This window comes from Vidua macroura, chromosome 4 (genome assembly GCF_024509145.1).
Source record: "Vidua macroura isolate BioBank_ID:100142 chromosome 4, ASM2450914v1, whole genome shotgun sequence".
Taxonomy (NCBI): domain Eukaryota; kingdom Metazoa; phylum Chordata; class Aves; order Passeriformes; family Viduidae; genus Vidua; species Vidua macroura.
The window spans coordinates 41,850,571-41,864,668 of NC_071574.1; the positions used below are offsets into that span (position 1 = coordinate 41,850,571).

Genomic DNA, 14,098 nt, shown 5'->3' on the forward strand with positions numbered 1-14,098 from the left:
TGCATAAAAAACGTTCAGAAAAATGTGCAGGCAGGCACCACAAATCATCAGCAACCTTCATGGCACTTGATCTCCATTTCTCAGAAGTTCCTAGCCACTTTAAATTACCTCATCTCACACATCACAAGCTGGGTAACTGGTTATATGCATCAGCTGTTCTCTGGCCCTTGGCAGTAGGGAGGGAGGGAAGCCCTCTGCCAGCATTCTGCTGAAGGGCAGCAGCAGTATGAGGTGGCCACACTTCCCAGCTGTTCCACAGCTGGAAGATGTTGCCTTGGTCATACAGCCTTATGTATGGTCATAAAACCATCTGTTAACCTGTGGGATAACATTACTATGCAAGCTTTCTACTCCCCTCCCATATATTATTTCCTGATTTGCTTCTGTGAATCATTAACTGGTATGGCATGCAGGCATCTTAGATTTTAGGAAGCAGGCCATGTTTAGCACTTTTACTGAACTCAGTTATTTCAGAAACAAAAAAAAAAAAAAAAAATTCCAGAATTTCCCAAGAGGCTCTTATTGCCTTTCTGAACTTACTTACCTCACCCTCTCCTTTGGAAGCCAAGTAATTCATTTCTTGTACATCAACAAGCTTGATGGCATTGCATGGCATTGGTGCTCCAACATGACCTATTAAATAGAGTAACACTTCAATAGCCTGATGCTTTTTAGTCAGATTCTGAAAAAAATTAGCTGCTTACATACTGAAGAAAGATGGAAAACTGATTTCTGGTAGCTTAAATATGCCAGGACTGAAACATTAAATTCTCAAATATCCCTAAGAATGTTACAAGCTGAACTATGTATTGAAGCTTGACTTTTCTTACAATCAGGATCCTCACTCTTCAGACATATTTAAGTAGCAGAAGTCCCACTATAGTTTCCATTAGTAATATTATTTCAGTTGGGGAGCTAGAGATGTAACAGCTCAGGGAAGTGCAAACTCTTAATTCCAAACACCAAAAAATGCCATTTGCATTTCCAGTACTGCCTTTATACACAGAAGATGTGTTTGATAGAAACTACAAGGGTTAATACTATGACCTTCCTTCTCCTAAAGCTACTTCAACTTACAAGAACAAATCCTATTAGAAGTTTGAATTACTGAACATTCATAGCTATTTAGGGGTAGAAATGTCAAGGGATCTCTTCAAAACTTTATTTCACTTGACCAATATTATCCTTCGTGATAGGTGTTACTGAAGATTAAATAAATTGGTCAGGGACCTCTAAAAGTTTCAGTAATTGTAAAATTTAACAGACAGATAGCTGAGCATCATACCTGCAGTCCAGTCACCAGGCAATGACAGAGAACATCCAGCTGTGCATTCAGTCTGTCCATAACCTTCATAGAACTAGAAGTGAAATCAAAATATCATCTAAGACCATTACTTTTCAACACCAAGTTTCTTCATTAAAATGCAATTAATATTTTGCTTCTTTTCTTCTAATTGTCTAAATTTGAGTGCACCAAAACCCTCAGCACCATCTAGAAAACCCCTGAAATATTAATGCACAATTTCAAGTGCTAATATTCCACCTTCAGTTCCAATATTTACTCAAAAGTTTTGCTCAGTTTCACCTGACACCTGTTTAGATTAAAACAGAAAACAGCCGAGGAAGTAAGAAAGAAATTACAAACCATAACACTTGCAGTGACTTCATTCACATAATTTAAAAATAGGTTTGTCTGAGACAGCCAGAAATGTAATCCCTATATCTCATGACAGCTCTGTGATTGCTATACACATGACAGGCTTCCCTTTTCTATGCAAAATGCATTGTTACACCAGTACACCACTGAAAAACTTCAGGAAATTATGGGAGTTTGATATTTTAGATTATTTTTGCTTTCTATCCTTGAAATTTATTTAATTTCAACACATTTGTTGTATTCTATACCATTGCTGTTCAAATTTTACCTCCAAAAGCATATACTTTGAAGAGGCTCTGAAGATAAATGCAATGTGTGCAATTTGATTCACCCCAGCCTCATCTTCAAAACAGCAATAGTACAATAATACCACATTGATTATCAGATTTTCTACAGTAGTTACAAATACTTCTGTAAGCAAGGCAAACTCCAGAAAATTAAATAAAGTAGGTAATTTATTGCTTACTGCAGCCCATGGGAAAAAAAAAAAATCTTTCCTCTAAGACAGGTCAGTTGGTTACTTCAGTTAAAAAACTTGGGATGAATACAGAAATTTCAGGGGACTGAGAGAAACTCAGGAACAGAGCATGCACTTGTATAGTCTCCAAGAATACTTGAAAGAGCTATCCATATCATCAGACTGCTAGAAAAGCTCTAACAAAGCTGGAGCCAGGTGTTAAAATATTTAGGGTTTAGGACTAAGGCCAGGCAACTCACCTGACAGCCAAGAGCTGTTCTCAAGAATGTCAGTACACTTGCAGACACAGGTGCTGCTCCTGTAATCATCAGCTTTACTCTTCCTCCCAGACTTGCCTACAACAAACACAAGATACTGTGGACACCAAAAGCATTTTAGAAATGTTTCCAGAGTCATCTTCTCGACACCCTTAGCCACTCTTCACCTACAGTGCCACCCACAAGTGTAAGAGAGTAAAAGTTTAGTCTCCTATTGCAAGCTGTTTTTCTTGCAGTGTTTCTAGTCTCATTAATGGCTGGAAGATATGGAATCTCAAACATACAGTATCTGTACATGGTGTCACTGCAATGCAGACTCTGCAAAAAAGAGCTTAAACCATGGCCTTACAGTGATGGCTTTATATTTAACTGCCTTGTATCAGTTTCTCATACATCCTGAATGATATAAAAAGCAGCAACATAGGCATGTTGTACAGCCAAGGTTAAGGCCACAACAAGTGAGTGCCAGATATAACAGCAGGCATGACCTACTAGTAACCAACAGGGAGAAGACAGTGGGGGCTACAGGTGGCACTGTGTCATACTTAGCATTCGTCCTTCAGAAGGACAATGTTTGCTTTCAAAGTGGTAAGAGAGAAGCACCAGACTGTTTCAGAGTGACTTCTGTAATACAGTTAGCTGATACTATGACAACTAAGGGAATTGAAAAAATGAGGTTGAAAATAAAAAGACAGCTCTGATTTTTACTCTGAGTAGCCAGGTAGTCTTAACTCAGTGAAGAAGCCATAGCAGATTATAACTATTTGTATGAAATCCAACAATTGCAAAGTTTAACTTAGAGGCTTTCAAGCATACCTGTATTTTACGGAAGATAACTTTATCCCAGAAACTGTTATTTCTAACTATACCACTTCTGAGTTCTGCTTCTTTCCTCTTGGAAGCAAAGTCCAGCAGCCACCTCTTTAAAGAAGTATCTGCCTGCCCAAAAATCTATTAAGAAAGATGAACTAGGGTTAGAATCCTCATACACTACCATTCCCTTTTTCTTACATATCCATGCACAGAGACTCAAAGTGAAAACCAAATAAATGAAAACAACTTTTATTGATAGGCATCTTAATTCTAATAAAAAATATTTGCGCATTTTTATTTTGACCTCAGTTCAAGAGTTGAAATCAGCACTTAACAAATTCTTAATATCCATTAAACTGTGTGATATTGTTTCAATGCATAATTTCTTAATTAAAATATATGAATGAAAATGGATGGTTTACTTCTCTATTTTAGTATCATCAAAATTCAAATTGAGCATAATCCTCAGCATTTTCTGAAAAAAACCCTATCATAATACATAATGTAACACAGGGTGTTGTGAGGAGATGCAGGTCACTTCAGAAACACCAAATAGAGATCTATCTTGCACATACAAATTTGTACTTTCGACCGCTTTTCAAAGGCTCCTTCTAGTTGTTCTTAGGAAGCCAGAGAGCAGACTCAACAGTAACCCACACATTAGTATATTCATTTGGAAAGAGGAAGACTCAGCATTATGACTGAAAGCATGCAGACTGCAGCATTATGCCCCCCTGCCACACCAATTCCCCAGCTTGCTGGCTTCACATGTTAGATTACTGCAAGGGTGGGTGAGGCTGAAACGGTGGAAGCCCCAAGGCAACAGACTAAAGCAGCAAGAGGAAATTATGAGAACAAAGTCCCAAGCTTTTTGATTCTCAAATTCCAGTAGAGAATGTGTGAGCAGAATAAGGAGCAACATTCTAAGTACTAAAAGCTGGTCTCGGGTTTTCCTCCCCTCCAAATGGATTCCAGTTGCACTATTTATTCCTGAGCCAAACAGAACCTTGTGTTACTTGGTGTTTCTCTAGCCTCATGATCAGAGAAATTTCCTGGCTAAGACAGCATAGACAGCTCTGCCATTTCTTTAGCAGTCATAGGATTTATTATATCCTTTAGCTCCCCTGGCTGTATCCTAAAAGGAGTCAGTCACCCATATACAAAAAGCCAATTAAAATCTGAAGCTCAGGAAAGAATCTACTTTCAAATTCCCATCTCAGTTAACTGTGAGCAGGCAAGCAGCATACACAGGAGAGTGGGGCTACAGACATATTCTCTCCAGCACTCCCAACTGGCTGGTTGACAGTTCTCCCAGCTAGAACACACTCTGGCTGCCATGTAGGAAATTTGTGTGTCCATGCAAACATAGGCAAACACCTGACCTTGCTTTGCAAATTCCACTCCATGAGTCAGATGCTAAAAGTGTGGCATGTGGATGCCAAGGCTCATTTTCGTGTTGTAGGCTAGACTTAAATAACTTGCTCAGAGCAAAACACTAAGTCACTAATCAAGATAGAGAGAATCAAGTCCCCTAGTCAGACTTTTCAACACTAGTATTTGTTGCCTGAAAGTGTTTTAATGCAACCAGTACTATTCCCTGCACTTTCAGCTCTCTTCTAGAAAGAGATGCACACATTTGTTAGCATGCCAATTTAATATCCCAGGCAGAGTAGTTATTCCTACTCTGGCAGCACAAACTTTACGGAGTCTCTTAAAAACCAGTACTCGTGCCTGTAGACTTACCTTGTCAAACATTCTGTTCAACAGTCTTGGTACTACAGGAAATACTGTTGGCTGCAATGTTTTTAGGTCATCCATGAGTAGTCTGATATCCCCTTGAAAGAATCCTATCCGGGCTCCATGGCACAGAACCACACACTGTTAGAAGAAAGTAAACACTCTGAAAACACAGGAGGTACAATGTGTTCCAGCTCTGTATGTATGACAGTCCTGTGCAGCAGAGATCAACCTTAAATCCTCTCAACTTCTGGACTAGTTTTGCAGCATTCTCACACTCTAAGATGGCACTAGAAAGACCAAGTAGCAAGACACATCTGGTGTACACAAATCACACTTTCAAGCTTAGCACAAAACTCTATCCAAAAAGGGTAGTTGGTCAAATAAAGTAATGTCAGTGACTCAAGAGTTAGGAAACAACTGAAAAAGAGAACTTCTCTATTTGAAATACTTAGCAAGCTTATTTAAAAATATTAGACTTGTTTGTCCCCTGCTTTATGCCTAGAAACTCTGCATTTATAGTCAGCAGATGCTATTTACTAGGCCAGTGAGGATTTCTGCCTACTTGCTACTTCATTTCCAGTCCTTGCACTCTGGTTTTCCTTCTCATTTCACAGGATTGATGTGAGCAGAGGACTTGGTTCTTAGGTGATCAAGATGCTCTTCAGAAGATTCTAGCAGAGCCAGAGCTTATTTCTGCATCACTTCAGACCTAGACAAAGGTAGGCAGACTTAATCCTGTTGTGTTCTATATTTTCTGACTAGAAGCTAGACGACTATAAGCTTCACCACCTACCTTACACCCCTTACTCTCTTTTCCTTTTTTTTTTACTGTTTAACATCTCTCCTCTCCCTTGTGTTTATACCTACCTGATTTTATTTCTTCTGCTTCCTCTGTAACATCTGCTCATTGATTCCCTACTAGCTATCCTCTTATTTACTGCATGAGACATGCTAAAGAGTCACTTTGCCCCTCCACCTATATTTTGCCACCATCTGCTAAAAGCAGTAAATATATCAGTCCATATGGACTGAGCAGTAACTGCCTTTACTAAGTGGGAACATATTTGTCAAGTCAAATTCATTGACCCTCTAACTTCCATATGATGTCAAAACCAAGGAAACATCAACTTTAAAACAGAACTGTGAAGACTGGTTCTCACAGAGCCTGTGTTCATATCTATCCCAAATAGCAAGGAATCTTTTCTCTTTTTTACCAATAATGTCTTGGTTAATTTCCTTATGCAGCTATACCACCTATTTTGTACAGGCCTCAACCAGCAGAGGAATACTGCAATCCAAACACTCTTTCCATTTTTTCATTTTAAATGAAAGTTCCTATCCTGTTCCTACTGCATAATCAAGAGCAGAGCTGTTAGCTACAGAACTTGTATGTTCTGGTGCAAGACAGGAATAAAACAGACACTGAGGTATAACTGATATCAAGGTGACCAGGAAGAAAAAGTGTTGAATGTCCAGAGGCACCTGTAGACCTCAGTTATGTACTATTCCAAATCTCTGTAACATATATATATATATAGGCACACAGAGACTTCTATACACACACAAAAAACCACACATCTGAATATATACATTTTTGCATATATACACACACACAGACTTTCAGTAGAAAACTTAGGATTCCTAATGGAAGTCACACAACAATTTCTGGCTTCATATGCATCTTCATGCTTGCATGGATACTCCCTCTCTAAACCTTTAACATATGTACTTGCAGTCTTACCTGAGGAAGAGGTGTTAATTCACCTTCAGTAACTGCAGTAATTAATACATGAACTTCTTACATACTGTAGAGCACAATGGAATTGCATCCATTCAATAATGCATAGCACCCAAAATGGGCCCAGAGGTCTTCAAGATTGCCAGCATTAAGACAACTGCAGCTCTTTCATTCTCAAAAATTAAGCCTCAGATTTTGCTATATGGTAAAACAAGTGATCCAAGAGAACTTCAAAGTTTTGTCATTGAAATGGCTTTAAAAGCCACTTCCACTTCCTGGAAGAAAATTCCCTGGAAACAAAGTTCCTGCCTCTTTATTGAAATTTCCTGGGAGCAATGGTGAGTTTAACTTAAATTTAGTTTTGTGTAAACAAACAGGATGCCTCCTTATAAAATAAATTTTTGAAGTTTGCAGACTAAAGAATGGCATGGATTTTTAATAATGCACTAATTATACTGGAGGGAATTTCTAGGCAGTAGTACATGTTCTAAGGGATTGCCTCATGTTCTAGAAAACCAGAGCTAGCTCTAAGGTTAATGTTTATATTTTGGCATGAAAACCAATTGTCTAGTGCTCACTACATACTGTTTATAGGACACTGCTTTCCTGAACCTTACTTCAAGCTTTCAGACACATTTACAAGAGTCAAGAAGGAAAAGCATATTTCACCAAATGCATTCTGTAAGAAATTAAGCTTCTCAATAATTTAGTACAACAAACAGATGCTTACCTCAACAATTCTCTCAAACATATGAGCCAGGGGCAGGAATGATATCAGAACATCATCAGAAGAAGGCATAAATGATTTCTGGAAGTGTTAGCAAAAAGTTTAATTCTCATTGAGTCTCTATTTTGCCTAAGTTAAACACAACAGTAAAATCTAGCATCTAAACTCTAGAGCACAGCTCCTGCTTTAGTTTTGTTTGTAATGGAGCTGCATTGTCTTTTTTTCATTGAAAAGACTACAGCAATGACTTTCTAGCATGAGTAAAGACAAACAGCAGAAACAATCTTTTAGAGTTGAGTACAGTGACCAGATTATTACAATTTATTCCTCTTTAGAATCTTACGAGTGATAAATTCTGATAGAAACCACAGAGTTCCATTACATATATTTGGAGGGTAGGAGGACAATAGAGGTTAAAATACTATTGGTTTGAAAAAATCTTTCATCTTAGATTAGGAAGTTTGTTTATCCAATTTACCCTAAGGTTAATATCAAAAGTACTTTACATGAGCTAATTGTGAGACCAATGCTTAATCTAGAAACAGTACTCCTTGCACTAATGAGAAACACTATAAGCCCATGGCACAATGTAATGTACATTCACATCAGGATCATTATGTCACTTTGGCTACATCAGAACAGATTGGTAATCTGCCAGGTTTTTGACCCTGACAGAATAACCAGTAAACACTGATTTCTGAGTAGTAGGCACAGAGTGCTGTCAAGTTACATTTTCACTTGGATCTTACTAAAGCTTAAGACCAAAGTTAGAGATTTAAGTGTTTGTTTTACTCATGAGATAATTTCCCTTCAAGAAAGTCCACAATGTTTATCTTTTCAGTTTACCTCTGTAGTTTTCACAAAAGCTGAAGTATTGCTGACTATGTTTTGATGAGTGATCATAGCTCCTTTAGGGTTTCCTGAGGAAGAAGGACATCAGGATTCAACAGTGAAATTCAGATCCTTAAAGTTAAGGTAGCAGTGGCAAAACTAATGTGATAGTATTCTTTGATATTAATACATTTCTTTGTGTATCAATTAAACAAAACACTGTCAAGAACAGCTGGTAACAGTTTAGTAATCAGTTTATGATGAAGTCTTATAACTTTTTAAGGAGCCTAAAGTTTTAAGAAATCATCATGTTTTTGGATATGTTTCTCATTCAAAGTTCAACTCTTCTGTGAAGATGCAGCAACCAAACCCAGATTAATTTCTGTTCTCACATGTGTTTTAAAAATATAGCTGGTTGCTTTATTCTTTCCTTATGCTCCATGCCAGTGGGTATGAACTTCACAAATGTCAAGTGAGTGACATCTAGACAGTCTGTTTTGGTCTTACAGCAAGGTTGCTTAGACCTATGGAACAATTCTGCTGATAAAGTACAAAAAAAAAAAACAACTATGGAAGAATTGATAGTCTGAAGTTTGATGCAGAGCCCTTATTATTATGCAAATACAAATTCATTATTTATTTCCAAGCCCAAAAACATAACACTTCCACCCTCCAATACTGCAACTCCGTATTAATAAAAGGGAAAAAAAAATTTAAATTCCAAGGGAACTTTACTGTAACACTACCCCAGCTACTACTTGCCAAAAAGGTGCAGCAGCAGGGGGAAATCTTGGGGGGGGGGGGGGAACAATAGGAGGGCTTCTGAATTAACTTTGCACGTACAGAATAATAAATTCTACATAATGTAATGAGGTGTACCTGTTGTTCCACTGGTGAAACAGATGACTGCTAGATCTTCTGGCTTTGGAGGCTATGAGAGTTAAGAAAGTATTAGTATGGTTAAGACAGCAAGGGAAAATATTTTCCTGGACAAAACATCAGGGTACTAGTGTTATTTCTGAGCTATGGGAGATAGGGAGATTTGCTAGTTTGATCTAAAGAATGCTAACCAGCTTCACATTGTCATTTGAACCAATTTCACACTTACCATAGGTTTTTGCCTGTGTGCTCTTCCTAGCTCCTACAGAAAGAAGAGAGAAAAAGTGTAGACGTAAGCATGTAGCTTTCTTGTTTTAAATTTATCAAACATTACTAAATACCATAATAGTTCATTATTTAGACTCTGTTAAGGCATTTTAACTTGTTTAAATGCCCAGTGCAGCAATCCCTGCCCATGGCTGGAGGGTGGATGGAAACCAGATGATCTTTAAGGGTCCTTCCAACCCAAAGCATTCTGTGATTCTCTGGCTAATGTAAGAGTAACAAAAGCCTTAAAACACATTTAAAAAATACATAGAATAACTACCATGCTCTACAAATACAAAAGTGATAATTTTTCTTGAACTCACAGGGATTTTCTCCAGTTAATAAACTAGAAGTCACTCCCTAGGGAAGCTCTAGGTTATGATAAGACAACAGACAATCCTATACCTCATGCAGAAGATGTGCCACCAACAATTATGGGTTAAATGAAGGAAGATTCATCTCAGCAAGCACCTCCAAGGAAAACTGAGTTTCACTGCTGGTTTGAATTCCTATACAGGAGAAACTCTCATCCGTCTTCCTCCTTAGTTACTCAGACCTGACCACTAATGTTAGCGTTCTTTAGGCAGAAGGGAAAGGATACAAAAACAATCCTTTAACCACCAAGAATATTGTGAGTAAGAGGAAATACTTGCAAGCCAATGTTCAGTATCTATAACTTTAAAGTTTCAAATCAAGACTTACTATTGCAATGCCTACTTAAAACTAGAAACAATACTAGCTTAAGGGCTTATGCAAGTTAAAGAGGACCTTCTGTTAAGTGTATCTTTGGAAGAACCCTTTGAGGACAGACATCAACTTCACCACTGCCTTTACATTCCAAGTACACAATAATAGCATATGCATTCCTTTGAGCCCTAGACTTCTTTAGTATTATGTACCTCTTAGATTTACCCAAGAAGGTTTAGGACAAAGGGAATGTCTGGAAATACAGTTAGCATTCCCATACCTGTAGGCTTGCCTTTTTGAAAGGGTGCATTATGCAAAGATTCACCACTATGGCAACACAGCTCTCTGCTCAAAACAGCACCTCCACTTCATGTACCACTACAAGCTCAGTACCTCCCTACAACCTGCTTTGAGTAAAATCTGGGATTTACTGAATATACAGCTGAAGTCTCCAGACACTTGTTTTGGTCTCTTAAAACAAAACTCCACCATCTCTTCCTGTTAAAGAGCCATTTATTCACAGTTACTCAGCTACAAGTAACCACATGGTAGATATAGATATTGGGCATCAGAAACTAAGCTGATGGCTTCTAGGGCATACACAGAGGAACAGTTCATGTAACCCATGCACAGCTAAGCGGTAAGCTCAAGCCAGAACTCCAGAAAACAACTACTCAATGCTAGAAGCAGTAATTCTAGTCTAATCTAAACTCCTAAACAGCTCATAGTTACCTTTCAGGACCCACTATAAATCTATATCCCCTTAAAAAAAACAAGTGACAAAACTTTCCTGTTCACTGAAGAACTACTACAATTATTTAAGTTGGCCTCTAACTTCTTGTCAGCGATTGAAACAAAAGGCTCTTGGAACACCTATTACTTAACACTTGATGTTTGCATTAATGAAATAAAAGCTATATAGTACTACTGAACATCACTTCTTAAGCATACAAACATCTTTTGTAAAACAGCAACATTTACCCTCAGTTTTGTTTTTCCATAGCTAGAAGATCCAGTGGAAAGCATCTTCCTCTGTCAAAAACTGCACTTCAACTCAAGGAAAGAATCTCATTTTAGTCTAACAACTTACAGTTGGGCCACTCTTTTTCCAAGCTTAACCCAACCCTTTGGCCAGTGAACTGTAAGCCATTTAACTCTAGCCCTACTTCATATTTTTAGCCCCATTTTAAGCCCTGGCACTCTTACTGAGGCCAGCTTGCCAGTCCATCTTCTTGTGAAAGAAGGTGTGCTGACATTTTTGTATCTTTACCAGAAGGTGGCCCTGTTAACATAGCTGTCGTAACTGCTATGAAAACAAGTTCAGTGAAATGAGGCATTTCACACCAGTTACTGACATCTGCACAAGACAAGCACATTTATCTGGAGAGACTCAAAGTCTAGCAAGCCAAGCCTTCATCAGAACTACAGCTGGAACCAGACTAAACCTTATTTCATAATCTCAGAGCAAAGATGCACTTTCATGCAATTTGATCCTGGAAGAGGGTTCTCCAAATGAGTGAAGTTATGAAATAAACTTGCATAAGAGATCTATGCAGACAAAAACTACAAGCAAAACCAAGACTTGACATCAGGTGGTTAATTAAAATGATTTCTACTTCCAAAGCCTGAAAGCTCATTCCCCTGTATCACCATAATTCTTATCCTCTAAGAAGCTGACTGACATTTTCCTTCTCCACCAGAAAGCATCTTGTAGTGTACAGGGAAAAGTGCCATTCTTTGCAAGACCAAAACCTACACAGGCTCCTCTTGAAATAAGAATTTCTGAAATATTAGTCACAGTATATAATTATCACATTATGCTTCACATGGGCAAGCCTTAACACTCAGATCTAGTGTTCAGTCCTGAACTATGTCAATAAGCTTTCATTCTGTCATCTTGGCATAGCCACTTTTAAACTTTGAGCATTGTGAAATCCCATTAGCAAGTTGTTTTCCTCCCATTTTTGTTTTTGTATTTTTGTGTAAACTTCAATCCAAGAGATAGTTAAGGATTTTGAAACTAATCCATGGCGAGTAAACGCGATTAAAGCAGTTAAGCAGGTTAAGCATTCTTACCTCTATTTCTCTCATGCTGAAGATTTCTACACCACACTTTTTACCACGTTCCACAAGATCCGTACCAAAAGAATCCATGATAACAATGGTGTTGAGTATTGGAGTTTCTCCCTTTTCCACACTGGTTAGCAGAAGTTTGGCCTTGTCAGGTTTGTCACAGAAAACCAATGACAAGTCAGCTGATGAAAAAGAACTGTATTATCAACATGACAAGTTGAGTTTAGACTAGATCCATATATACTTCAGTATGTTGCAATGGAAGGCTTTTCTGAAGAAGGCTACAGTTCTGCCCTCACTCAGCTCTATCACCATATATTCAATTGCTGAGCTACTGAAAGTGTCCTACCTTTGTTCACAATGTATGTAATAGCTTCAGCTCCCAGTGTATCATACAGTGGCACCACCACCATGGAGAATGCATAGCATGCCTGTTCAATGATTACCCACTGCACAAAGAGAAGAGATAAAAATCACTACGTTTTGCTTATTGCAACAGACCTCCAAGAAAGATTCATTTTTAAGATCTAACAAGGAAACTAATAGGACACAGCTCACATGGACAAGTCTTTCTAAAAACTGGCAGCTTGTATTGTTTTTGCACTTTGAAGACCTACTTGATTTTTATCTGTGGAAGGAAGAAAAAAATCCCCAAATAATAAAGAGCTATAGGAAAGACTCCAATATAAATCAACCCAATCCCTATAAGTAGTATTAAGTACTTTTGAAAAAAGCAGTTAACATTAACTGTCGCCTTAGTTTACCTACTAACAGAAAGGCTTTGAGCAAGAGTACATTATTTTTTATTAGTTTTATGTTATTGAGGTAAGCAAAGGTTTCAACTTTCCTTATTACCATGAATCAGTGAAGGACTCACTTATGTCTTGACCACATGTTACATTTATATACACATACTATTTTTACCCCTACATTATGTGCATCTCATTTGATGGTCAGACATGCAACACATGCAATTAAAGTAAAAGTCCTGTGGAGAGTCAGCCCCAGAAAGTTTCTCAGCATTTCTCAACACTAACCATTCTTCTTTATAGGAATCAAATATGAACACTTCTATTAAAAAATGCAATTACATCCCTGCAAGCTGCAGTAAGAAGGATATACCCTCTAACAAGTATAGTACTCAATAAACACAATGAATGTCGCAGCCTTACGATGTGTTGAGTTATGCTTTACAGCCAGCCTATTTTCATCCCAAGTACCATCAAGGTAAGACAGTAATACAATTCTTTTTTTTCTGATAGTAACTCCTGGGTGCAGTTTGTAACCAACCAGCTACACCAAAATACAGAATAACATGCAACTTCTCAAATAGGAACCTCCAGACATACGAAGAGGCGAGTGGAACTAGAACATTTCTAATTTTCCCATCAAAGACTGACAAAAATTCTCAGTACCTTTAGTCAGTCCCAATGACAGGAACAAAACAGCATGCATCTTTAAAACTTACCAGAACTTACAATTCAACAAGACTTGCACTAACAGGGGTGTTTCTTTCCCCTCCCTCAAACTGTTACACTTTCCAGGGCTTTTCAGGACTAGCAGTTACCTCATCCCCACATGATGACAAGTTTAAACATGACTCAGCTGATTATTCCATAAAATATCTAATAGAGACTAAGTTGCCAAAGCTCAGTTTCACAAACTGTTTATTAGGGGCCAGTTTCCCAAAGTATTCTATTGATTCAGACAGCCTTAAACAGGAAATTCTTCTGACAGCATTCATGCAATGGGCAAGTTGTACACCTCTTGTCCAAAAAGACTTCTTCTAAAACTAGTACAAAGCCAGCTAACAGGTAACTAGACTTTCATGAAGGCATTACACATATTGGTAAGTCTAAGCAGGCACATTTATAATAGCCATGAAAGGGTCCACTTGCTAAACAGCATTCTCCAGGAATGTAACAAGGGTGCAGCTGTGCTGCTGTTCAGC

The 14,098-nt window shown here is 38.0% G+C and overlaps 1 protein-coding gene across 1 annotated transcript in view; it reads right to left on the minus strand.

Moving 5' to 3' along the window:
* The window catches only part of ACSL1 (acyl-CoA synthetase long chain family member 1), a 37,817-nt gene that overhangs the window by 4,719 nt on the left and 19,000 nt on the right, over nucleotides 1-14,098 (minus strand). Inside the window, exons 6-16 of the mRNA XM_053976087.1 lie at nucleotides 12,497-12,596; nucleotides 12,151-12,329; nucleotides 9,350-9,382; nucleotides 9,121-9,172; nucleotides 8,257-8,330; nucleotides 7,414-7,491; nucleotides 4,949-5,083; nucleotides 3,209-3,343; nucleotides 2,375-2,470; nucleotides 1,286-1,358; nucleotides 545-633 (exon numbers count right to left, since the gene is read on the minus strand). Of these exons, the coding sequence (XP_053832062.1) occupies nucleotides 545-633; nucleotides 1,286-1,358; nucleotides 2,375-2,470; nucleotides 3,209-3,343; nucleotides 4,949-5,083; nucleotides 7,414-7,491; nucleotides 8,257-8,330; nucleotides 9,121-9,172; nucleotides 9,350-9,382; nucleotides 12,151-12,329; nucleotides 12,497-12,596 (1,044 nt within the window). The remainder of the gene's footprint in view (nucleotides 1-544; nucleotides 634-1,285; nucleotides 1,359-2,374; nucleotides 2,471-3,208; nucleotides 3,344-4,948; nucleotides 5,084-7,413; nucleotides 7,492-8,256; nucleotides 8,331-9,120; nucleotides 9,173-9,349; nucleotides 9,383-12,150; nucleotides 12,330-12,496; nucleotides 12,597-14,098) is intronic.